We start from the raw sequence: 26,486 nt of genomic DNA, 5'->3' as shown, positions 1-26,486 counted from the left end.
TGCCAGGAAAGAGTGGTGCAAACTACATAAAAATTGATCAACAGATCAGTGGAGCCGTGTGGTCTGTAGTGATGAAATGAACGTTGAGGTAGACAACAGAAAAGGTCGCGTAATGTTGCGTAGACTTCCAAGCGAACGGTTCGATGAATCATGCATTTTGAAACGAACAAAACAAGGCAGTGGTTTAATAGGCATTTGGGCCTGTATGAGTGCCTGTGGAGTTTGCGTTTTTTATTTATTCAATGGTAGACTCTACAAAGAAAGGTACATCGAAATTTTGGAAAACTTGCCTATTCCTAGCATTGATTTATGGCAGTTGCAAGATGGATTTATTTTCCAGCAAGATAATGCTCCATAAAGCGCATGTTGTTAGCAATTGGTTCAATTCTAATAAAACTCAAGTGCTTCCATGGCCTGCCAATAGTCCAGACTTGAATCCAATAGAGAATTTATGGTCGTGGCTTGATCACAAGCTTGGTAAATAACAACTTTACAATTTGGAAGATTTGAAATCTTCTATCTCTCATCATTTGAAAAATGTGCGTGATGAAGTAATCAAAACTTTAATGAATTCAATGCCAGAACGAGTACAAGAGTGCTTGAAAACAAATGGAGGAACAACACGTTTCTAAATTATTTTTTTATTGCTTTTTGAAATATTTTTGAAACTGGTCTTAAAATTTTGTCCAATTTTTTTTCCCATTTATATTTTTTACTAGTCAGTTTTTTAATTTTTTAACATTATTTTGTAAAAAAATTATAAATTCTTTTATAATAAATATAAAATACAATAAAAATTCTTTCTAAAAATGTTTTTCTTTTTTTGATACCTTTTTCCAAAATAAAATTATACTAAGGTTAAAAATAAATTTTGAAAAAAAAATGAGTGGTCTTTAATTTGTGGCCACCGCTGTATATATACACACATATACATATAAAACAAAAATAATATTTGTAAAAGTTTGGTTTTAGGTCACAGAAAAACAAGATATAGAATTATATGAAGAATATCAAAAAAATATTTCTCCTGATATTTCTCTCAATGACAACTATAATCCAGTTAATGTTAACTTTACTTTAAAACAAGACAATGAAATTAAATTGATGGTCAAAAGGCTTCTAAAGTATAAATTAGGTGTCTATGCTTTCCTTGTAACATGATTTTTAGAAAAGAAGTTAAGAATAACACTGTCAAGAAAAAACACAGCAACGGCTAGTATAAGGTAATCATATAGATTATTATTTTGTTGAGCAGCAAAAGTTTGGATGATGAATTAATAAAAATAAATATAAACTAGTTTTATTTTATAGGTTTGGGATTTCACCTGCTGCAACTGCAGCTATGGCTACAAGTTATCTGCAAGATTTAATTGAAGCAGGATTTCTCACCCCTGAATACTCTTACCTTGCTTGTGATTCTTCTAAGTTAATGAGAGCGAGAAAAAAGTCATGGTAGTAGCAAAGAATAATGACAATTTCAATCTTCCCAAAGCAGATAATATTGGCATTTACTTTGATGGAAGAAAAGATTCAACAAGAGCGATGATAAATGATTCAAATGGACAGCTACATCCTATTATTATCAAAGAGCAACACATTACTGTGACTATAGAACCTGGTGGTCGATATCTTGGTCATTTTACTCCAAATGCACATACTCATTCAGATAAGCCAGCTAAAATGATTGCTGAAGGTGTTTATAATTTGCTGCAACAATATAATCTTACTGAATCATGTTTAATACTTGGAGCTGATAGTACTTCAATTAACACCGGCTTGAAAGGTGGTGCTATAACACATCTTGAAAAGCTGTTAGGTCACAAATGCCTTTGGGCCATATGCATGCTTCATTCAAATGAGTTATTTTTGCGTCACCTAATAGAAGGAATTGATGGACTAACATCATGTAGTACTGGCTTTGTAGGTCTTGTGGGAAAATGTCTTGCTGATGTTAATAAAATGGAGTACAATCCTCAATTTAAAGCTCTTCCAGAGGGAGAGAGCTTTGTTGACATTCCAGAAACAATACTAAAAAATATGTCAACAGATCAAAAACAAACCTACAAGTTATGCAAAGCAGTTAAGATCGGCGTATTGCCACCTAATCTTAGAGAAATTCAATGTGGCCCCCTAAGTCATGCCAGATGGCTCACTACTGGCATGAGAATAGTCTTTATGTGGACAAGGAAACATGACTTAACTGATCAGAATTTGAAAAATCTTGAGTTACTTGTCTTATTTTGTTTACAATTTTACTTTAAACTTTTTTTTGACATTAAAATTAAAGACAGACTTGAAAGTTTATTAATCTCTTTATTATCTAGTAATAATGCAGAAGACCGCGAATTTGCAGTGGACCGAATTTTGGAACAAAGGGGTAATGATATCCTTGGAGACATGCAAATCAGACCAAGAAAAACACCTAAACTGAACTTTGCAGCAACTACTCTTAAAGAGCTAGTCAAATGGGAAAATGGTTTGGTACAAGAACCTGTTTTTACTTGTTTGCTCACTAAAGATAAGTTGGTAATGCTAAGATTGACACCTCTGATAACTCCTTCTGTTAAAATTCATACTCAAAGTACAGAGCGTGCTGTAAAACAAGTGACAGTAGCATCCATGTCAGTAGTTGGACCAGATGCAAGAGATGGATATATTAGAGCTAGAGCTCAACATAGAGAGTTGCTACCTATTTTTAAAACAAAGAAAGAAATTTTAATAAATTTTCAATGTCAATAGATTTGAAAGATATCTTATTTTATTTGTTTTTTTAATAGTGTTATAGTAGTGTTATCAAAATATTATTTGGGTAAGATGGGATAAACCTCCTGTTTTTTGGGGAACCGCATTACTGGCACCACCTTTATTTCTAACGAAACAAACAAAAAACAACTGTTATAAGCAAATTTGTTAATAATTAAAACCTCATTGAAAATTGAAGACCCCTCCCCTAAAATGTCCAGAATCTGCATTGCTGGTTGGATTCATGCAAGATAATGACTTTGAAACAAGTATCAAAAAAAATTGCAACTGGTCTAAAAACATTATTTGCATTTAATATTTCATCGCAATGAAAAAGAAGAACATGTAAAACATAATAAAGGACAAGTGTGACAAATAAGATTTTACTAAATTTTGCAATTTCTAAAAGTGCAAATTTGGGTATCAAAACTTTTTCCAATCAAAAATATTTAAGTAAACCCTATTTAAAATTTGATTTTACATAAGAATACACCTTTTCTTAGGCTTTTAGAAGAAAAAACAATTCTCGTTGTACCCTATTATACATGCCAGATAAAGCGTTTTCAATCCAGAGATTGAAGTTCCCAGATAGTATTAGAAATTTCTTGGGTAAGAGAATTGGAATCAAATTTTTTAGAGCTTTTTTTAATTATTTAAAGTTTTCTTTATCAGGAAAACAAATAAATTGTGCGATGTCATCAGAAATTGAAATTGTAAGATTACCAGAGTTTTGTAAGATGTTAGAAGGGAAAGAGTTCATGAAAATGTTATCAATAAGAGTTTTAGTTTTAGCAGTTATACATGTTGGAAGGAAATAGGGAATGAGAGCTTAAAGATTCAACAAAATTATAAACAGATTTGTGATTCTCTATAATCTAATAAATCCATGCTGAAGCCACCCATTAATTTTTAATTAATTAATTTTTGTTCTATGACTCTATTAATTTTATTATTTTTTAAGGAGACAGTTTAAATTAGCCATTTAAGATTGCAATTTAATAGTGTTTAAAGAGATATGTTGATATATGTTTAATGAGATATGTTGATATATACATCTAAAAATGGTATTACTATTAAATGCATTAACTTCAACAAAAACAGACTCTAGAAGTTTGGGGGCATAAACATTTTTAATTTGGAGACCATTACAAACTATGTAATGAAGATTTGAATTTAGGAGAAGAAGTGCACCAATTATTTTGACTTTTTGGTATATTCTTGAATGGTAATCTCAGTTATATTAGAATCCTCTGCATATAAATTAGACTCATTAATTCCAATCACCTTGAGAGCAGTATTAATAAAAATAAAGAGGTCATTTATGGGAAAATACTAAATACTTTTTAAAATACTTTTTATTTATGGGAAATGGAAAAGAAGAAATATTAAGATAGAGTTTAACTTCTGTATAAAGAATATTTTTTTAGTTCTTTAATGTCAAGGTATTTACATTTAGCTGTTGGATTTAACAGTTTGTGTTTCTAAACCAATTTTGGATCAGAGGGTTCATGAAATTTTATTTTATTAGAAAAATTGTTGTAGGAAAGTGTTAACTAATTGAAGTTCCAGATCAGATAAAATGCCAAAAGGCATATTGTTAGATATACTTTTTTTTTGTTTTGTTTGAAATGCAGTGAAGGCAAAACCATTAAAAAGAATCATTGAAAAGTAGAATCGTATTTGTTATTAGGAAAGTAGAAAGTGGAAAACACCAGCACTATAAAGCCTGTTCCAGTTTTGCATTTAGTGGCCAAGTCAAATAAAACAGGGGAGCAAAAAGCAGTTTTTAAAATGTTGATAAATAATCCCTATTTGAAGCTTAAATACACTGGCTCCTTGTCATTGTTATTGTCTAAATTGGTATTGCTAAGTTGTTTTAACATATTAATCATAGTTAATATATTGAAACATTTGGATTTGTTCCCTATTTTGAAAATAAGTTACTTTTAACATTAATGTTCTTTATTACACAGTTTTACTTCATGAATTCATATGTAAATGTAATAAACCAAATCATTCAACAGGGTCATAGAACTGCTTGACTATATTTTGACACAGTGATATTAGAATAACTATGGAATAGTTGGAATTTTTGACACAATGCAAACAGTTTCCAGCTGTATTTTTGACTTTGATTACCCAATTATGTTGTGTGGGTTTAATAAGAATAGTTATTTTTTTCTACACAGTTTTCCACATTCCACATTTTTAAAAAGTGTTTTCTCCATAGCTTATTAAATAATTGACAATTGCTGTACGTTTCTTAGTGAGGAATCCATGAATAACTTTCTCTTATTGTAATGACTTGAGTTATGATGGAAGTTGATTTATTTCTGCAGAGAAATATTCTGCATTATTTGTTGCATTAACTATATTAATAAAGTGTATATCTAGAGTAATATAAATTTGTTTTTTTTTTCATCTTTGCTAGGATTCAGATCTAAGAAGTGGATTGCTGTTAGAACAAGCTGCTCATTGCTTTTTGCACAATAATCCTCCATTGGTTCGCAAATATGCTTTTCACATGATCCTTGCTGGTCATAGATTTAGCAAATCAGTTCAAGTAAATCTTATTTTAATTAAAATCTTAAAGTTTATTTTTTCCTTCTTCTTATTCTTTCTTTCTTTAAAGTTAAGTTTTTGATAAAATTTTTATATTTAAAACGAGTTTTGCACAAAATATGAATAATATAACTTTTAGAGGCGACATGCTTTAAGATGCTATCTAAATGCTCTTGCAGTGTATCAAAATAAAAATTGGCATCTTGCAGAGGTATTTTGTTTATTTATTAAACTGAAAAAAAAATGAATTTGTAAATTTGGTTAATTTTTCATTGTTTAAAATCCAATGATATATCTGAGTTATCTTTTTTACTCCACAATATACAAATAAATTTCATTTTTGTTGTATGAATTTCTTATTTTATTATTATATGCATTATTACCCTGATAAGCATAGGCAAAATTAATGATGTCAAGACAAATATTACATAAATGGACAAAAAAAAAAAAAAATTGTTAATCTACATTTGCATGATGGTTAATCATAAAAACCATTTTGTTTTGTGTGTGTGTGTATATATATATATATATATATATATATATATACACACACACACACAAATATATATATATATTGGGTTGGGGAATATATTCGTAGCATTTTTATCAAAGACTTTTATTTAAGGGAAATCTTTACTTATAATAATAAATTAATCGATTATGTATCCGCCATCGCTGTTTACGACCTCCTCCCACCTCTTGACCAATTTGTCAATGCCTTTCCGCCAAAAATCGCCCGGTCTAGTATCGAAGAAGTTATTGACCCAGTTTTTAAGGTCCTCTTCATTATTGAAGGTAACATCCCTGATATGGTTCAACAGAGATCGGAAAAGATGGTAATCTGTGGGTGCAAGATCTGGATAATATGGCGGATGCTGAAGGACCTCTCATTCGAGTTCTTGGAGTGTGGCTTTGACAACTTGTGCAACATGGGGTCTGGTGTTGTCGTGAAGGAGTATGGTTTGGCCTTGTCGATGAGGTCTTTTCAGTTGAATAGCTTCATTTTTGCGGCATAGCTGGGCTATGTAGAGCTCCTTGGTGATCATGACATTCCTATCGAGCATTTCCCAGTGCACCATACCCTCCCAGTCCCACCAAACACATATCATGATCTTCTTTGGATGAAGGTCACGCTTGACTCTGGTCTTTGGCGTATCTCCTGGTGCCACCCATTCCTTCCATTGCTTCATATTAATGTATAGACACCATTTCTCATCTCCCGTGACGATTCAATACAAAAAGCGCTGTTTATGACCACGTGTTGCTCGATGGCGGGCGAGATGTTGAGAAGCAATTTGAAGGTGATTTTCTTTGTTTACTTCGCTCAACTCGTGAGGTACCCAGGCTCCCAATTTTTCAGTAAGTCCCATTGAATGAAGATGGTTGAGAATCGTTTTAGTTCATTTTTTCGGCCAATTCACGACTTGTTTGGTGACCGTCCTCCTTTAAAAGTGCTTTGAGACGCTCTTCGTCGAAGTCAGAAGGTCTCCCGCTGCGTGGTGTGTCATCGACATCAAAATCACCATTTTTAAACTTTGCAAACCATTTTCGTGCAGTGGACTCACCTATGACACCGTCTCCGTATACGTTGCAAATGTCCCGGGTTACTTCAGCAGCCTTTTGGCCTCGATGAAAAGCGAAGAAAAGTAAGTGTCGAAAATGTTGTTTTTTATCTCCTGGATATTCCATTTTTAAACCTTAAAAGTAACAAAAAATGAAAATGTATTCAATTCCTCTAAACGAATATTTGAAGATGCCCTAAAAAAAAGTGGTTTTGAAAATTTTGAACTAAAATTTGACCCTGAAAAAAAGAATACAAAAAAACGAAATAGAACCAGAAATGTAATTTGGTTCAACCCCCCATATAGCAAAAATGTTTCTACTAACATAGGAAAAGTGTTTTTAAAATTGGTCGATAAGCATTTCCCGCGATCTAATAAATTACATAAAATTTTTAATCGAAATACAATTAAAGTTAGCTACAGTTGCACAAAAAATATGGAAAGAATTATAAAAGGTCACAATAAGGCTTTGTTAAACAAAAAAGAAATCCTAAATGAAAAAACTACAGAAAATTGTAATTGTAAACAAAAAATCAATTGTCCAATGAGTGGAAGTTGTTTATCAAAAAATGTGGTATATAAATGTGTTGTTTCCTCTAAGAATGTACCTGATAAACAATATATTGGCATAACAGAGGGTGAATGGAAAAAACGTTTTGCCAATCATAAGCAATCTTTCAAGAATAAAAAGTATTCAAAAGACACCATGCTGTCAAAATATATATGGGAATTAAAAGAAAAAAATATCGATGATTTTATACTGAATTGGTCTATCCTTAAAACAGCGCCTGCATATAACAATATTTCCAAAAAATGCATACTATGCCTACAAGAAAAATTTGAAATAATTACACATGCAAATCAAGAATGCTTATTAAACAAAAGATCGGAATTAATTTCTAAATGTAGGCACGAAAATAAGTTTCTCCTAAAAAACTATAAAAATAAATGAGTTCAAATAATATTTACATTAACTACCCTTTTTTAAAAAAACATTTTAAAAAAATAGCATAAGTAGTCATTTCTAAAGAATTCTTTTTATAATAGTGTCAGTAAACAAAAATGTGTGAAAATTTACAGTAGTTAAGACATTTGCAACTTCCTGTAATTTAATTTTTGGTATAAATTAAAGTTTTATTAATTTGATCATTCATTTCTGATGAATCTTTGTTGATGAAACACAGTGTCAAATGGAAAAATTTAGTTAAGTGATTTTCTACTAATATATAATTGCTCTGTTCTTTTAAGAACATTGAGCACTCTATTGTGTAGAATACTTTTTAAAGTTGTTTAAATATATATATATATATATATATATATATATATATATATATATATATATATATATATATATATATATATATATATATATATATAAAGAGAGAGATTTAAATCAGTGATTTAAAGCAAGATTTAAATAAAATGATTTATTTTGGACGGCTAATGATTTAAATCAAATTTTTTTTATTAAACCATGTATTTACAGAATTAATTATTGAAAGTATACCATGAGAATAAAATACTACAGTGCACAAAACAAATCAATCAACATATTCATTAGTTAAATTTAGTAAATTATTCTCCTGAGTACTGCATTAAATATTATCATCAATATCAAATTGAATAGTTTTCTGGTGATTATTTGAAGAGAAACACAAGCTTAGCAGCTCTTTCCCAGTCCCATTTCTCAATTTTGAATGTATCTAGCCATAAGGGAAGAAAATTCATTCGACTCCTGGAGAAGAATTTATCCTAGTCAGCAATTACAAATTTGTATTTAATATTTTACTTACATTGTTATCACAATGTGATCTCCATTATTGAATAATCAATAATGCTGTTAAAACCTCCAAGTTAAGATAAAATTGCAGGAATGGGTTTACATAACTCTAGGAATGATATGTGGGTATTTTAGATTGACACATTTCAACACAGTAATTTTTTACCTTCATTCAACATTTGAACTTGGTAATGAGGGTGAAAAAAATAAGCTGGAAGATGGGATAGTGTCACTGTCCTTCCTATCTTTTTTCAAATTTCTTTGGGACATCTTTCTCATTTTGACACAAAAGTTTGTTTTCGTTTGTTTTTTTGTTTTCTAGATTCTTTTACACTTCCTCTACATCATTTTGTATTTGTCATTTGTGTTTACTATTTGTATTTTGTATTTGTCATTTGTGTTTACTATTTGTATTTTGTATTTTTCATTTGTGTTTACTATTTGTATTTTGTATTTGTCATTTGTGTTTACTATTTGTATTTTGTATTTGTCATTTGTGTTTACTATTTGTATTTTGTATTTGTCATTTGTATTTTGTATTTGTCATTTGTGTTTACTATTTGTATTTTGTATTTGTCATTTGTGTTTACTATTTGTATTTTGTATTTGTCATTTGTGTTTACTATTTGTATTTTGTATTTTTCATTTGGGTTTACTATTTGTATTTTGTATTTGTCATTTGTGTTTACTATTTGTATTTTGTATTTGTCATTTGTGTTTACTATTTGTATTTTGTATTTGTCATTTGTGTTTACTATTTGTATTTTGTATTTGTCATTTGTGTTTATCAATTGCAAAAGTAATATGTTCTAGGCAAGCAAGTAAATCTTCTTCTGACCTTTTAATGGCTAAGTTCTTCTGAAAACCTTTTAATGGCTAAGTTCTTCTTCAGATTTTTTAATGACTAAGTTAATGACATTCTGTTGCTCTGTAGAGTCAATTATGTCCTGGTTAGATGTGTAATGTCAATTATGGTCTGGTTAGACTTAATATTTAGTTAAATACGTATTAGATAAATATATTTAAATTAGCATTTTCGTTGAATCGACCATTATTTATATTTTCTGTCTGTGATTTTTTTTCTGGTAACATTTAAATTAAATTTTTCTGCAGAAACAGATGATAATCCTAAGGGTTGATTTGTAACATTGACTGTTAGAAAAAGTTTAAACTTATTTTTTTTAATGTTATTTTTTTTAGTTAAATAATACTAATTGCAAAAATAATTTATCATTACAAAAAGTACATTATACCACTTTCTACGTTGTTTTTGTGACAACATTTGGGTGTACTTTCATTCTTGCAGCCATACCCTGTAGTTCTTTTTTGCATATCCTTTATCTTGATTTACATCTTTTACTACTTTTTGTATCAAGCTTTTTTTAATTTGGATACTAGTTTTTGTTTATTATGCTTTACATATTTTTGTTTATGAAAAATATATTAAAAGTTTTAAACAGTTTTAAAGTAACATTTTTTAGAGTTGGCAAACAGTAGCAAATTTTTTTTTAATATAAAAAAAAACTTGATACAATTCAAACTTATTATAATAAAATCGCAAAAATCTTAATACAATCGCATAGTGTGGATAGATTTCAGAGGGTTATTTTTAAGGTTAAAATAGTATGCTTCTGGCCTGTTTAGCCATTACCATTTAATTTAAATAATTTTTATTTTAATTTAAATCAAAAATATCAGTTTTTTTTATTTTTTTTTTTAAATTGTGATTTTTCCAACCCTGGGTTACAATGATTTAGTGATTGAAGAATTTGTCAATAATTTCCTTTAGACTTATTTATTCTGTTTTAGAAGTTTTGAAATTTTAAAAAAGAAGTAGTGTCAATGACCTTGTTTTACTGAAAAAAAAGTGTTTTATCCCTTAATATACCCAATATTTATCTCTTAATATACCCAATATTTACCCCTACAAAACATTATGATAACACTACTTTAATATAAAATGATATAATATCTTTCAAATCTGTTGACAAATAAAACTAGATGCAATTGTTCTTTAAAACACAGGTAAAAACTTGTTGAACTCTAACTCTTGTATATTCCTCTCTCAGGTCTCCAATAAGGCTGCTTTTATTGCTTGTGTTACACCACATTTATTTGTTATAGATTTTTAACATAAGAAAAGGTTTAATCTTAACAACAATATCTTTTAAAACTGAACAAGTAAAAACAGGCTTTTGTACTTTACAACTTTACTCAACAAGGTTTGCACCTGTGTCAAACATTTGCCACAAATTGGTCACAATAAATACTGCACTTTAAAAATAAATTAAAAACTTTATACAGTGTTTTTAAAAAAGAGTTATATCTTGCTTAGCAAATAATTGGATGCAATGTTCGATAGGTCTTTATATACTAAAACTAAATCACAAATTTTTTTTTCAAAAATGACACACCATGATTTGAAAATAAACTTTCCATATATACTTACTTTTATAAATTTTTTTCTAAATTTGTTTTTATAAGTTATTATTGTTATTTATTAAAATAATAATTTGCAAATTAAAGTGCATTTTATTAACATTTTTTAGTTTATTTATAATTAATAACTTTTTTAAGTTATTTTTTTATAATTATTTGTTACTAATAGTTATTTGATGTTTTTAAGTTACTTTAAATTTTTTATTTAAGTTGACAAAAGATAAAATTGCTCATATCACGTTTTAAAAATAAATTCTATATTAAATTCTTTTTAAAAATTCTTTTAAAAAACTTTTTCTTGCCTTTACCCGTTGCTGCCAGGTCTGTGTTCCTTTATAACTGTGTTTGTTGGTTACTTTTAAAGTGTTTTTTTTTTGTTGTTTTTTTTTCTTTTCTCCATACATTTGACATTTTTTGGAAATAAGTTCAAATTTACTTTAATCAGACCATCAAACTGTTTTCCATAAATTTTTTATTTATATTTTTGTTTAGGATCATATCAACTTTATAATTGGACGACAATCATTTAATATGAATTGTTTATCAGATGCACAGGAAGCGTATAAATCATTGTTAATGTATGAAAGTGAACAGTCAATGTCACAGCAAGCTTCTCATTTAAGAGAATTTCTTATAGTGTTTAAAGTATGCTTGTTTTAATTTTTATCAACTTTTATTTTTTAAATTGTTCTTTATTTTTAAGTATGTGTATCTGTAAGTATAAAAACAATTCTATTTTAAACATCTTTTTTATAAGTGTTAAGATGGGTGTTTTTAACACCTTTTTGTAAGGTGTTTAGAACGGATTTTTTAATTTTAATTTTAAAAGTTTAGTAATTGTTTTTCATCATTATTTATTTTTATTTTTTATTCCTAAATGCCCTACATGCTAAACCACCTTAATCTATTTGACACATCCTATTAGATACTATACTCATTCTTTATCTTAGATCATTGCTTCTTTTCTTATCTTTTCCCACCAACTTTTGTTGTCATTATTTTATTATATCATAACACTCTGATAAAGTAACAGACATGTGGTGTGTTACTTTTATTCAATTTTTAATAATGCACTTAATATTTAATAATACACTATCTTTATTTTTGTTTTTAATGCTTCTTCTGCTCCATTAGTTAATTATATTTCCAAGATAAAAAAAACTTTTATCTTGGATATGCAATTGTATTTCCAAGATAAAAAACCACACTCTTACTTTCCACAAGTATTTATTTTAATATTTTTTGACCTTTCTGTATTTAATAAAAGTACATTTTATACATTCAACAATATATTAAATATTTCTAAAATCAACAATGTTAAGAGCAGCATGTATTCTACTCCATCCTTTGCAGCATGTATTCTACTTGTTTGTGAACCTAGTTTGCATTTAAACAATAGAAATAAACGAGTTAGCTTTAATTCTTTTCCTATACACTCTAAATGGCATTATTAATAAAAGTTATTTTTAGTTGTTTATTCTTAACTTCATAACTTCATAAACTTTTATTGATGCTTATCTTAAGCTCTTTTTTTTCTATTCAACACTCAAATTTTAGTTTTAGATTTTTTAATGTTTCTGCAATCAAAGTATAAACCCCCTGCAATCAAAGTATAAATCATTTGCAATCATATATAAATCATCTGCAATCAAGTATAAACTATCTGGATGGAAATATAAACCATCTGCAATCAAGTATAAACCATCTGCAATCATATATAAACCATCTGCAATCAAGCAAAAAATAGCCTCCAAGGTCTAATGTAGCAAACCAACACTGATTTTTGGGAAAAGGTTCTAGAGGTATAATAAAAAAAAAAGGGGTGAGCACTGAAATCTGTTGCAACCTTTATTTTAAAACTACCACTCTCTTTATCCTTTTTTGATTGCTGTTGTGAAAGCTTCATGGTAATAGTCATATTGTAAAAGCTTCGTGTAATAGGTCATATTGTGAAAGCTTCATGATAATAATTAATAATAACTGTCGTTATACCTGTTACCAACCATTCTTTAACACATTAGTATCTCAAAGCCCACACCTCATTGCTTTTACACACTACATTCTTGGTATCCTTATTGAAAACTTTTTCAAGTTTAGCAAATGTCATCCACAAATCATTTTTCTTTTCCAAAAGTCTTGAACTTTTCTTAAAAAATAAAAGTTGCATATGTTTGTTTTTTATGACACTACTCAAATCAAGCAGTTTTATTCTTCATTATAATCTGCATTTTAGTGTATCTTTATAGTCTTATTGTGCATTTTAGTGTATCTTTATATAATTCTTAACCATCCTACTTTTCTCACAAACATTTAACTTTATTAGTGTCTTTAAATTATTTTGTTAATTTTTATTTGTTAATTGATATTAATATTTGGTAATTGAGGATTTTTTAATGTTGATCATAATTTCTTTTTTAGAAAAATTTGGAAGTTTCAAATTTTGAATTCACAAATAGCTCCAATAAAATGAATTTACCCATTCTTCCACTTCCAAGAGCAAGCGCAAATTCAATACGATGTTTGTTACTAACAAATGAACAGATGTTTTATGATGGTGGATCAGTGCCATCTAAAGCGTCTGTGCGTGTGGTAAGAAATATAAGAGCTGGTTCTTATTCATTTCAAACAAATTATTCCAAAATTTTAAATCGTTGGGCAAGTCTTGAAAAAACTATTGTTACACATGTTACTGGAGAAACTCCATTTCCTTTCAAACCATTTGTTCCTTGTCTTTCTTCAATAACAGATAACAAATACAGTCCTATCGTTGCAGCAGGAGGTAAATTGGTATAAATTTGTTGTATTTTAATTTTGCTTTAATAACAAAAATTTGTTTTATTTAATTTTGCTTTAATAATTATAATTTTGTTTTAATTGAAATTACTATAATAATTATTGTAGTAAATAATATAATAATTATTGTATTAAATAATATAATAGTTATTGTTGTAAATAATATAATAATTATTGTAGTAAATAATATAATAATTATTGTAGTAAATAATATAATAATTATTGTAGTAAATAATGTAATAATTATTGTAGTAAATAATATAATAATTATTGTAGTTAATAATATAATAATTATTGTAGTTTTGTTTTATTAATTAAAGAACATTTACATTATTGAATTTTGGTATTAAAAATATTTTAGAATGTTTTGCTTATGAAATTGTTTTTTCAAACCCATTAAAGATTCCACTAACTATGATTAACTTGGTGTTGTTATGGGAGTTTCATCCAGACAATGATCAACATAATGTTATAACTAACAAGGTTTTATTTTAAATTTCTATTAAAAATTCTATGCTTTTTTTTTTTTACACATTTTTTTTATCTTTATTTACTTTAAATTAAAGAAAGTAAAGCATCCCTTTAATGAGAAAATGGTAAAAGGAAATATTTAAAGGTTATGGTAGTAAAATAAAATTTTATTAGTTTTGAGTCTTGCTAGTGTGACAAGTCACAAGCTTCATCAGTATAATGGTCCTCAGTGACATAAGGAATAATGGTAATGGATCCAGAAGTAAGTTAAGTAAGAGGAAAAGATAAAAGTTTATAAATGTAATATCAACATTTCAGCATATGATACAGTTATACAAATGTATAACTATATAAAATAATAAAATACAAAAATATTTCTGTAATAAAGTAATAATAAGTCTAGTAATAAGTAGTAAGGCTTGTAGTAAGGCTTGTTGCTGCCCAACAAGCTGTACACATAACTGTTAATGTCTGCTAACTAATTGAATGAAGGTTTAAATCAATCATATCAGTAGGTATTACACATGATTCTATATGTATTCAGATAATAATAGTGGAAAATTTAATTATGTAGTTTTATAGAAGTGTATTACATGTGGTGCTATGTAGTAATTGAAAACTGAAGTTTGACTACTAAAATCCCAATTTTTAAAAATTGAAGAGATTTTTTAAAATAAGGATTTTAGTAGAAAAGGCTGTTTTTAATGGTTAAGTAAAAAAATAAGATGGATGCTGAGGTATTAAATAAGCTGGGTTAAAGTATTAAATGAAGAATTTGATAAATAAAATTATATACAACTTGTTACATACTTTTAGTTTATTTAGGTAATTTATTTACTAATTTATTCAGAAGTAGTATCAATGGTACAAGTGTACCTCTAATTGTACTCCTGCATAGTGTGCCTGCAGAGCCAAGTATCTTTTGTTACCTTTAAGATCCAGTGTGTTATATGTATGTGTTTTGTTACTTTTAAAGATAACAAAACAAGTACTAACTTTAGTCTAAGATTAGGAAAAGTAAATGTTTTTGATACCGAATTTTAGGGAGGTCAAATTTCAGGGGATGTCAAATTGGCATATTTAAAGCATAAAGTTTTAGCTGGTTGGGAAATCAGGTGTTATATAATAATACGTAAATTGTGTGTAGCATTATTGCAAAAAGGTAGAGGTATTAGGAAGAAATTTTGGTAATAGTGTACTCATACATTAGAAAGCTTAAGGTGAGAAATAAAGATATAGAAGATAATAAAAGTTTAACAACTGGTCCATGAATTAACAGTTTTGGTTATTATTTAATAATGCAATTATATTATATTGTCATACATAAAATATTACAATTAGATTACAATGTCATACATGAAATATTACAATTAGATTACAATAACACAATGACATAAAATATTACATTTAGATAACAGTGTCATACATAAAATATTACATTTAGATTACAGTGTCATGCATAAAATATTACATTTAGATTACAGTGTCACTCAAAAAATATTGCAATTATTTTAGTGTGACTTTAAAAATATTACAATTAAATTAGTGTCATACAAAAAATATTACAATTAAATTAGAATTAGTTTCACACAAAAAATGGTAGCTATAGCAATAAAAAGTTAATTTTTTTATTTTTACATAAAAAGGTTAAAAAATCATTTTGATTTTCTTAGCATTTAGATCATTCTGATTGTATATATGCAGAAGTCATAGAAAGTATTAATCTTCCGGCGACAGAAAACAAAGTGGTAACCTAATTTAATACTATATTATATTGATGATATAATATTTTAAAATAATCATACAAAAGTTGAAAAAAAAAAGCATTTATATGCATACACATTAAAGTAATATGTTAATTATATTAAATTACTTTAGTATTTGTAAGTTGTTGCTTCTTTTTTTCTTTTTTTTTTGCTCTATTTACCTCCTAAAGGCTCAGGGGAGAGATGAATAAAGCAAGTAAGTGAATTCACTTTATCTAGTAGTTGAGAGAAAAAAAATTATTTATAAGAAAATACAGCTTTTAACCTTTCTGGAAATTGAAGCCATCCTGAAAATTGTTTTTTTAAATTTCAAACTATTTTTGTGACTTTTTATTTTTCAGGTATACTGTAAATATTATCAATTTAACAGAATAAAAAGAGTTATACTAGACCAAATCTAAGAAACTAGATTTTCTCTTTTGAGTTTTGAGTCCAAATCTTTCATGAACTTTTTCATGAGTTTCCACATTTTTTTTTTTCATTTTTCGTTTCCACATTTTTTACTACTCTTGAAGTATTTAAAAACTTGTTAAAAAAACTTTTTCCTTGTATCTAAGTGTTTGATCTGTGAGACATAATGGAATCAAAGGTTGATCCAAATACTACGCATGTTTTAATTGAAGTCAAGACCTTTGATGTCTTATATTCAGCTTTTAAAAAATCTGATAGTTTTACTTCTTTGATTATTCAAAACTTTTTTTCCTTTAGGTGTCATCTGGTATTCTTTTGAGTTTTGATTTGTAAGGAAAAGCTCAGAAATACTTAAACAATTTGAGTTAATATAATTCTATCCTATGATGTTGCCCATAAAGTTGTTAAATAATCTATTCACATTGTCCTTTTGTACTAAGATTTGTTACACAAAGCCTGCCCAATATAGAGATTGTAACAGATATGACAATACAGAGTATTTGGTTATAGAAAGTATATTAAAATTAACTAGTTGTTATAAAATATTAATATCAAATTTTTTTTTTCATTGTTGTTGTTTTTGTTTTGTTTTTTTTCTTAAATGTTTAATATTTTTATTATTTCTTATATACTTTTAACAATTTTGTTTAGGTTTCTTTATGGTTGACTTCTAAAATGTCAGGTTGTCTGGAAGTTGTTGGTATAAAATATATTTTAAGTAGCATAGCTGTAATAATTTCGCTGGAAGATACAAGAAACATTGAGGTCAATACTCAACATCTCACAACTCTGATAAGTTGTGGTGTTGCTGGTATGCAGCCTTTAAAGGTTGCAGGTCCTCGTTTGAACTCTACAAAGCAGGAACGAGCCAATAAAGTTTATGGTCTAGATAAACGCTTAAATATAACGGTTGTAGCATCATTACCATTAATTGAGGTAATATTGAACTTTAAACTTGGTCTTTTGCTGACTTGTTGCACAATATAAATCTTTTCAACATAGACATGTTATAACTTTTTTATACTGTTATTTTTTAATTTTGCTAATGACATTTTTTTTTTTAACAGGTTAATTTTTTGAATGTACCTACAACTTTATTGTGTGGTGAGATATATGAAACAGCATTGTTAATAAAAAATATTGGCATGTTGTCTGCTAAAAACATATACATTGCTTGCAGTCATAATTCATTCTTTACTTTGGGGTGTGATGCAAATGTTCAATGTAATAAAAGGAACAATATTTTTAAAATTCCAGTAGATAAACTAGTGCCAGGAGAGCATATCAATTTTCCTATTTCTTTATATGGTATTGAAGGAGCTGGTGTTCATGAAATAGATTTTATATTTTATTATGAACCTTTTGAGTACATTAAATTAGTTCCATACAGAGTTCTTCAGCACACTTTACATATACAGACTCTAAGTACTTTGTCATTATCAGCTCAGTGGTTACCAAGTCTAGTTAATAATCAACTGTATAAAGAATTTAATAAAGATATTAATGCAGCTAGACAGATGGAAAGGTAGTTTTCTTCTTTTACTTTTTGTTTTTTTCTAGTTTTACAGTTATTTTATAAAAAAATGAGTTGCATAACATATTTTCAGATTACATGAAAACAAAGTGATAGTAACTTTAACAGTGGAAAATCGCTCGCAGGTAATTTAATGATGTTTTTTAATTTTTTGTTTTGATGCAAAAAACTTTATTTTATATATCTTGTAGGGTTCCATGAGTTTAAGATGCAGTGAATTTACATTGAACAAGCTGCATTGCAGTTCTCAGTGGCATCTTTCTGGCTTATTGCAGTCTACGCAAGGTTTGCATTTTATAATGTTAAATATTGTGAGGTGCATTACACGGATGGCTGCATATTAGTTTTTAAAAGTGTTAATAGAAAAACTTTTTAATCAAGTGTTAGGTTCATAAACAATTTAAACTGCAAAGTTTTTAAAAGCTAAACATAACAGTTTTTTTTATATTCAAAACATTGAATATACAAGATGTTTTAAAAAGATTAGATAATAAATGCTTAAAAAAGATTAGATACAAAATGTTCTAAAAAGACTGGATACAAAATGTTTTAAAAAGAATGGATACAAAATGTTTCAAAATGATTGAATACAAAATGTTTTAAAAAGACTAGGTACAAAGTTTATGAAAATTTATTTTACTTTTTTTAGATACTCTTACTCTGCGTCCATCTGAAAAATTTACGCTGCATCTTAAAATTACTGCATCCAATCTTATCGCTGGTTCTGATAATTTAAGTATACAAATCTTTTTTTTTTATATTTAACTGATACAATGATTTAATATAATTTTTGGAGAAAATTATAAAAATTTTTTTAGGTATTGATGAGTGTGTTGGACTTTCTTCTATTTTGCTATCAGTGTCTCATGATCAGAGTGTAATTATGTTAAAAATTTTATTTTTGTTAAGTATTATAACTCTTAGTTATAATACTTAATACATATATTTTTTATTTTTATTTATACTATTAATTCTTTTGTTTGCAGCTTAAAAAGAAGTCGCTATCAGAATTCTTTAATATTGATGATATTCTATCATTCATGAATAAGTTTCTTCTTGTTCTTGAATGGGAGGTATGTTATTTTTAGTGTCGGTGCCGGTGTCGGTGCTTCTAATAAAGTAATGTAAAAGCTAAATTATTTAAATCATTTTAATCAATTTATTTTACATCAACATTGGGCTTCTAAAAGCTTCAGTTGAAATTTAGAGTTTAAAAAAAAAATGTTATTTATGGTATAACCAAAAAAGTACATTTAAGTATGAGACTTTATTGCATTATTCTCTTTTTGAATTTGACTTTGAGCGATTGTGGCCGTTAGATCACTCCCATGTTATTTTTTTAACTTTATGTGACTAATGAATTTTTAGCAATCTTTAGGGATCTAACCAGTTCTTCAATGGTCATAAATCTCTTGCACCATTAATAGTTGTTTTTCAGTGAGAGTACAAGGCTGTTATTGAGTGAAGAGTTGTTTTCAGGTGTTCTTGATAGAGAGATTTGCTATTCTCATATGAAAAACAAGCTTTTCTTGAATGCAAGACAAGCTAATTTGGAATGAGAGTAAATTTTCCTTAGGTCTAAGGTAAGCTAAGGAACTTTCCTAATTAACTATGGAACTATCCTTCTAAGTGGAAGTTTATTTGATTATTCTTTTCATATTAGTTAGTAAACCATTTTATCTTTAATATGTATTTTTTTTAATTTTAGACTTTTTATATTGATGAAACGTTTACGCGAAATGTAATTAAAGGTCAATCTCAGGTCGTTCTTGGTGAAAACGAGGTTTAAAAAATAAGATTTTCTATTGATTCTTTTTTCTTTTTATTAGTTATTATTGTATAATTTTTACTGTAGTAAATTGATTAGAATAATGTTATATGTTAAATGTAAAAATGCAATAACTTTTATTAAAAAATCTTTTTATCACTGTCATGAAAACACGTGACTTGTTTGTGACTATATTAAATACCAGAGCTTGATGATAAAAAACGTATTTAAGTCTAAAAAGCCGCTTTTTAAGCTGAACCTACGTGACTTATAATTGATTTTAATTCACTAAATGGATTATAATTAATGAAAGCTTTTGAGTTGTTAAAACGATTTACAGCATTTAATCAAAAATTTATTTTTTAAACAAAATATTTTTTAAATGGCATAAATTGGTTTAAACCAAAATTATTTTGATAAAATAAATTTATTAAAATTAAATTTTTAGCAGACTTGTTTGCCAACAAATCTTGATCTCCCCGAAGGAGTTTGTGTCTCCTATGAACATCCTGTTGTTGTAAAGCACGACTTTACCAAGCAGAAGTATTTTTTATTTATTTATTTTTTTTGTATATTTTTTGGTATTACATTTTTCATTTATATATTTAATATAATTTTTACTTTGTTATTACAATTAGACTATGTATCCTTCCTGTAAAGATAAAATCTTTTAATAACACCGATCAAGATGTTGAGATTCGTTTTGAAACAGAAATTGGGAAAGGAAGGTAGGTTAAACACTGTTAAAAAAGAAATTAAAAATTGCTTGATGTTTTGGGACCAGGACATCTTTTAGGGAAATGATAGTACTATCATTAGTGTGACTAGGACATATATTCCCAAAAAAAACGTCCAAAGAAAAAAATCCAGTTTTAAATTTTGCACTAATTTGCATTAAAAAACTTGGTATAGTAATATATCAGAAATGCGGAGTCCAAAGACGGACTTCGGATTCTTGCCATGTGTTAAATGGAGGTCTGTTATAAGATAGAAAAGGTTATTTTTTGAATTTTTAGTTACAGTTATATTTAAATTTAGTTATAATCTTTTCTGCATTCCTGTAATGAAGTTGTCCATAAATTACGTCTTGCAATCTTTGACTATTTTGACCCCTTTCTCCCTCCTCGTCACAACATCTCTCTCCCTCCTCGTCACAGCATCTATCTCCCTCCTCGTCACAGCATCTGAACTCTTTAGTAAAAAGTCCCGTACGAATCGTCACAAAACCATTTACCCCTCCCCGACTTTCAACGCTTGACTTAATTTATGGATGTCCCTAAAGCAATATGATAAAATTTTAAAAGTGGATAATTAAAATTGAAAAAAAAATGGTTCTTGATAATAGCTTTAGCTGTAGTTGTTAAATAAATGGTTTGCGCTTGTAAGTACAAAATAAATAGACTACGCTTGTAACTAAAAACAAAATTGCACCAAAAAGAAAAAGGTTAACAGGAAGACTCGTTTAGCATGAAATTGAGGGTTGAAAATATCTAATTCATTATTTTTCTTTATTCGAACGTCGATGGTCGACTAAAATTTTAAAAAAGCAACGCAGCATTTAAACATTTTCGTTTTAAGTTTTTAATTGAATATTTGTTTTACAAAAATTTTATGAGGAAATCAAAACAGCGTTTTGATTTCCTCATAAAATTTTTTGCGCTACTTTTTTCGTTGTGAATAATAAAATGGCAGCTATAAGTTTAATCTTTTTTTTAAAAAAAAAATATATAAAAGCGTATAAATATAAAAAATAGTACTTGATATAATATTTTTTAAGAATGGTTAAGAAAATAAATACTCTGATAGGATAGATAATAAATACTCTGATAATATCTCTGATATGAACACTTCTGTGGAAAAACTGTTACTGCAAGAAGTAACTGATGGTTCAACTCTAAACAAAGATAAACTTTCAGTTTATCTACGTTTAGAGAAGTAAAACGTTCAGAATTTACAGCATTGGTAAGTTCATCTTTATTTGATGAATGCTTGAATGAATACTAATGCTTGCCAATGTTCAGGGTAAATTCTTAGTAAATCAATAAGAATACAAGTTAAACATTTTGTTCATTGTTGATGCTGTCATTTTGAAGAAATAGCGAGCTTTAGTTTTTTTTGTTTTTTTTTACTGTTAACATCACGTGATTCTATTTAAAATATGGTTCATAACAATCCGCAAAAAGTCGAAATGGATCCGACTTTTTTTTTCGCTGCTGCGAAACTATTTTTCAGCAAAATTAGCATAAATGTTTTTAATCTGTTTATCGATGAAAAAAACTCGCTTTGCGCGAATATTTCGTCATGTGGGCAGTGGCGTTAACAGTCTGAACGAGCGCGGTTAATTGTAGACGTTCGCCGATGAATGAGACGAGCGTCAACGTTTATCAAAACAAAAAATGATTTTTTGAATACTGAGACCGCATGATTCGTTTATTAACTATTTTGTAATTAAACATTGTTGTTTCGCGCTTCAGAAGGCTTGTAGAAAAAATGCTTCAAACTCAGCCGAAGCTTTTTAACTTCCAATTACCAAAGTCCGTTCTGTGATTAGAAGTTGCGTTCAAGAATATTTTATTTACTCAGTAAGCAAAGTAAAGGTTAATTCTCCTCATCTAGTCTTACCAACCCAAAGACCTGAATTTAATCAAAACACTTTTGAACAAAAAGGTTTTCATATTTTTTTTTTAAAGTTGATACGGTTCTTCCACGGATTTGTCTCAAGTCTACCCTGCAAATGATTTAGCAGAAATTGTGAAAATAAATTCTGTAGAAGCTGGAAAAAGTTGCAGCTCCATATTCTTATATACTTTATCTACTTTGTTATATTCTTATCTACTTCGTTATCTAGTTTCTTATCTGCTTCGTTCAAATAAACTAGATGTCCAGCTTTGATCTGAAAAGTGAAGCCGCCTTTGCCCTTTTACAAATGGCGGATTAAATTTGTAAGCAAATATTATTCAACTTTTCTTTTCTTAAATGAAGTAAATACATTTTAAATATAAATACTATTTATGTAAAAGTTTTAGGAGGAAATGAGAAAACTTGTAAAATAATAAATCATTTCTAAATTTATTTTCGATTAGAAAGGGATTAAAGTTTTAAATAGAAAAGTGAAACGACAGACGCTTTTGAAGTATTTTTATGAATTATAATACTTTATAATTAAAAAAGTTTTTATAAGTATTTCATAATTATTAAAACGTGCTTTTGAATTATCTCTAATTTATTGGGAATTTTTGACTTGCATTTTTAACTTTTATTTCACATATCGGCTTCAGCTTTTGCCTTTTTTACAAATGGCGAACTATATTAATAAACAAAAAAAAACGGCTTCATTTTTCGTCCAATAAAATCCCGCAAGTTAGACATCCAGTTTATATAATTTATAATTGGCTTTGTTACATTCTTATCTAGTTTGTTACATTGTCTTATCTATTTGGTTATATTTTTAATCACTTTGTTATATTTTAGTTCGAGTTTATTATAATATTGTATACTTTTTTTGCGCAATTTTATGCTATGTTAGGAATTGAATTTTCTTTTTCAAAAGTTTTTCCATTCTAAAACAGACCATTACTTTACACTCTTTAGCAATTATTATGTATTGGTATATATAAATATTTAGCAATTATTATGTATTGGTATATATAAATATTTAGCAATTATTATGTATTGGTATATATAAATATTTAGCAATTATTATGTATTGGTATATATAAATGTATATAAAAGTTTGAAATCATATCTAACATTTAATAATATCTATTATATTATGTTAATATATATCATTTTATTTGTAGCATACTAAAAATTTATAAAAAATTACCAGAATTTTCTGGGTTTATAACATTTAGCGTTTTGATTTTGATTTTTTTTCAAAAGTGACAATTATGTCTGGATCAACATCGATATTAAGTCATCGTTCCATTATTAGGTAAAGCATTTAATATAATAGGTGAAATTTTTTTTTTTTAAGGACTGACATATTGTTAGATCGCCCTTCCTCTCTCATCCGTTGGGTTGGTCAACTGTGTTCCGCCATAACTATTCCAAGTAAATCAAATCGAGATTTGGTTATGTATTGTGCGATGACATCATTTGGTGTTTACGAAATACAAAATATAAGTGCTTACATCGTCAATGGTTTAAACATTAAAAACGGAAACATACCAATATCTCTTCCTTCGCATAATTTTGTAAGCGTTGTATCGTGAAACAGCGTTGTACCTTTCAACTGAAATCTCCAAACAAATAGTAAATAAAGTTATCATTATCGTCCATGGATTAAATAATAAAAAATCGATATCACCAGAGGTCATCGATAACATTCCTTCGCCAATCCTTATAAGCATTCTAATTGGAAACATGAAGCTACCTTGATATACAACATTTTTGCTACCTTGCTTTATCCAAAGGAATAGAAAATAAGCTTACGCGTTCTAACAAAGAGCAATTAAGCTCAGTTAAGATCTTTTATTTACGTGGTTTTAAATGTAATTTTTATAAAAAAAATTTGAGACTTAAAAGATTTTTGTAGCTATATTATTTTATTAATATTTTTTGTAATTCTTTTTAATTAATTGCTTTAAGTAATTCGTTTTCATTATTTGGGTCATTTAGTTAAAGACATTTTAATGTCTTATAATACCAACAGTTTTATTATTTCATTTACAAATAAAATATTATAAGTACAACTTTTAATGCTCATATGTATCTTGTTTTGTGACAGCTTTGAAGCTTTGTTACAAATCCTAGCCCTTGATAAAATTCTGGATCTTTTGAGACACGGATTGATATACTTTCAGAGAAAAAATATTTAGTGATATCCATCAAGGAATCAAGAGTCATTGGGTGTGACCTTTTTCAAAAAATAAATAAAACCAATAATTTTTAGCTATTTACCAAAGTTCACCAGTTTTATTTATAAAGGAAACTGAAGATGCATATACTTCAGCGGTGCTCTGTGACAAAACCGCTAAGTATTCTTTGAGTATCCAAATAAACAAATTTTAAAAATGTATCAAGTGCTATATACTTTCCGCAGTCTTTAAAACGCATAAACTCATAATCCTTAATTTCATAACTTTACTAATGGTAAATTCAAATTTGAACAAAAACTAATTCAGTTCGATTCTTTTTTAAATTTGTGTAAATAAAATAAATATTTTTTAAAGAATAATAATTTAATTGGTAATGATTTTCCAAAATAATTAATAGAATAAAAAATATCAAATAATTAAGAACTGTATCAACAACTGTACTATTCCTTAAATGTTTAAGAAACGTGTAAACAAAAATTTAAGAATAAAAAAAAGTAAAATTTTATAACTAACAACTAATCACTGAATTTTTGATATTATCGCACGAATCTCATATTTAATATTATCACACGAATCTCATATTTAATATTATCACATGAATCTCATATTTAATATTATCACATGAATCTTATATTTAATTTCATTAAATCTGATTTTATTTGATTGATTTTGCTTTTAAAAAAACATTAAAATTTGGGATCCATGAAAAATAATGATCCTTTTGATTCATTCTTAAATTGCTTTAATGATTTATAAAAGTTTTGCTAACATCTGGAATATTTTTGCTGGAGAATATGTCCGCAAGGTTTAATTGAACGAAAAGTTAAGTTTAAATTATATTTTGGAAAAATATAAATCTGAAAACTTTGTTGAGTACTTTTTAAATTTACTACTAAGTACTTTAAGTTCATTTTACTAAAATAAGATTGATATATTTTTGGTGATAATCCCATTTTTGTTTTAAATATAAACAATGTAAATTGAGTAGAACTAGGGTTGGTACCCAAAAACCCAACTTAATGGGTTTTTGGTCTTAAATATTTTATTATTTATTTTATTTATTCATAAATTTATTTCCATTAACACACAAAATTTGATGCTGCTCAACAATTGTTCTAATAAAAACGAAATACGAAGTTTAGTAAATCATAATTGAGAATTTTATTTTACTTGGAGCAATAATATTCAAACTTAAACATTTAAAACAAAGTTATCTAACAACTTAGTCATCAGCAATTGTGCATCTTGATCTTAAATGTCTGTAAATTCGTACAAGCGAATTTTTTTCATTTCTATAATTCTCCACCTATTTTTTTGCTGATGTTGTGTTTTTTACACTATCGTTGAATAAATATGTTGGGAAACAATTAGCATCATTTAGTTTAAATGCATTGTAGCCTGGCATAAATTCAGGATAGACTTTATTCAACCATTCCTCGGCTTCTTCTTCTTGACTTCTATCCAATGTTCTTCCTATGTAAATTTACATCTGTTTTTATTTAAAATTGATCAGATGCAATGTTTTAATTTTTTTACAATCGTTTAGTTACCTTCATATTTTGGATCTGTTAAATTGGCCGGAAAATGACATGGAACAATTGCTTTCTTAAACCTCTTTAAAATATCATCTTTTTACAAAGCCAATTTTTCATTATGTATGAGGCTTTGCGAAATCTCAACTGCTTCAGACAAAGTTGTATCGTCTGCCTGCAACAACAGTAAACACAATTTTGTTAATGATTATATAACTAAAGTTAATGATGGCATAGTGCTTAATATAAGTAGTTTTAATATAATTATAATTAAATTTAATACATCCAGTTACTAACTAATTTTAT

General features: G+C 27.5%; 1 protein-coding gene across 1 annotated transcript in view; it reads left to right on the top strand.

The window, feature by feature from the left end:
- The window catches only part of LOC100210792 (trafficking protein particle complex subunit 8), a 103,486-nt gene extending 79,065 nt beyond the window's left edge, over positions 1–24,421 (top strand). The window contains exons 12-28 of the mRNA XM_065816810.1: positions 5,174–5,305; positions 5,444–5,515; positions 11,578–11,730; positions 13,504–13,864; positions 14,240–14,361; positions 16,023–16,097; positions 17,178–17,462; positions 17,594–18,051; positions 18,134–18,185; positions 18,252–18,345; positions 18,710–18,796; positions 18,879–18,937; positions 19,047–19,133; positions 19,769–19,843; positions 20,277–20,371; positions 20,467–20,556; positions 23,805–24,421. Of these exons, the coding sequence (XP_065672882.1) occupies positions 5,174–5,305; positions 5,444–5,515; positions 11,578–11,730; positions 13,504–13,864; positions 14,240–14,361; positions 16,023–16,097; positions 17,178–17,462; positions 17,594–18,051; positions 18,134–18,185; positions 18,252–18,345; positions 18,710–18,796; positions 18,879–18,937; positions 19,047–19,133; positions 19,769–19,843; positions 20,277–20,371; positions 20,467–20,556; positions 23,805–24,042 (2,535 nt within the window). The 3' untranslated portion in view covers positions 24,043–24,421. The remainder of the gene's footprint in view (positions 1–5,173; positions 5,306–5,443; positions 5,516–11,577; positions 11,731–13,503; positions 13,865–14,239; positions 14,362–16,022; positions 16,098–17,177; positions 17,463–17,593; positions 18,052–18,133; positions 18,186–18,251; positions 18,346–18,709; positions 18,797–18,878; positions 18,938–19,046; positions 19,134–19,768; positions 19,844–20,276; positions 20,372–20,466; positions 20,557–23,804) is intronic.
- Positions 24,422–26,486: the final 2,065 nt, after the last annotated feature.

Source organism: Hydra vulgaris, chromosome 13 (assembly GCF_038396675.1).
Source record: "Hydra vulgaris chromosome 13, alternate assembly HydraT2T_AEP".
NCBI classification, from domain to species: Eukaryota; Metazoa; Cnidaria; class Hydrozoa; order Anthoathecata; family Hydridae; genus Hydra; species Hydra vulgaris.
This window is presented reverse-complemented; position numbering and strand designations above follow the sequence as displayed.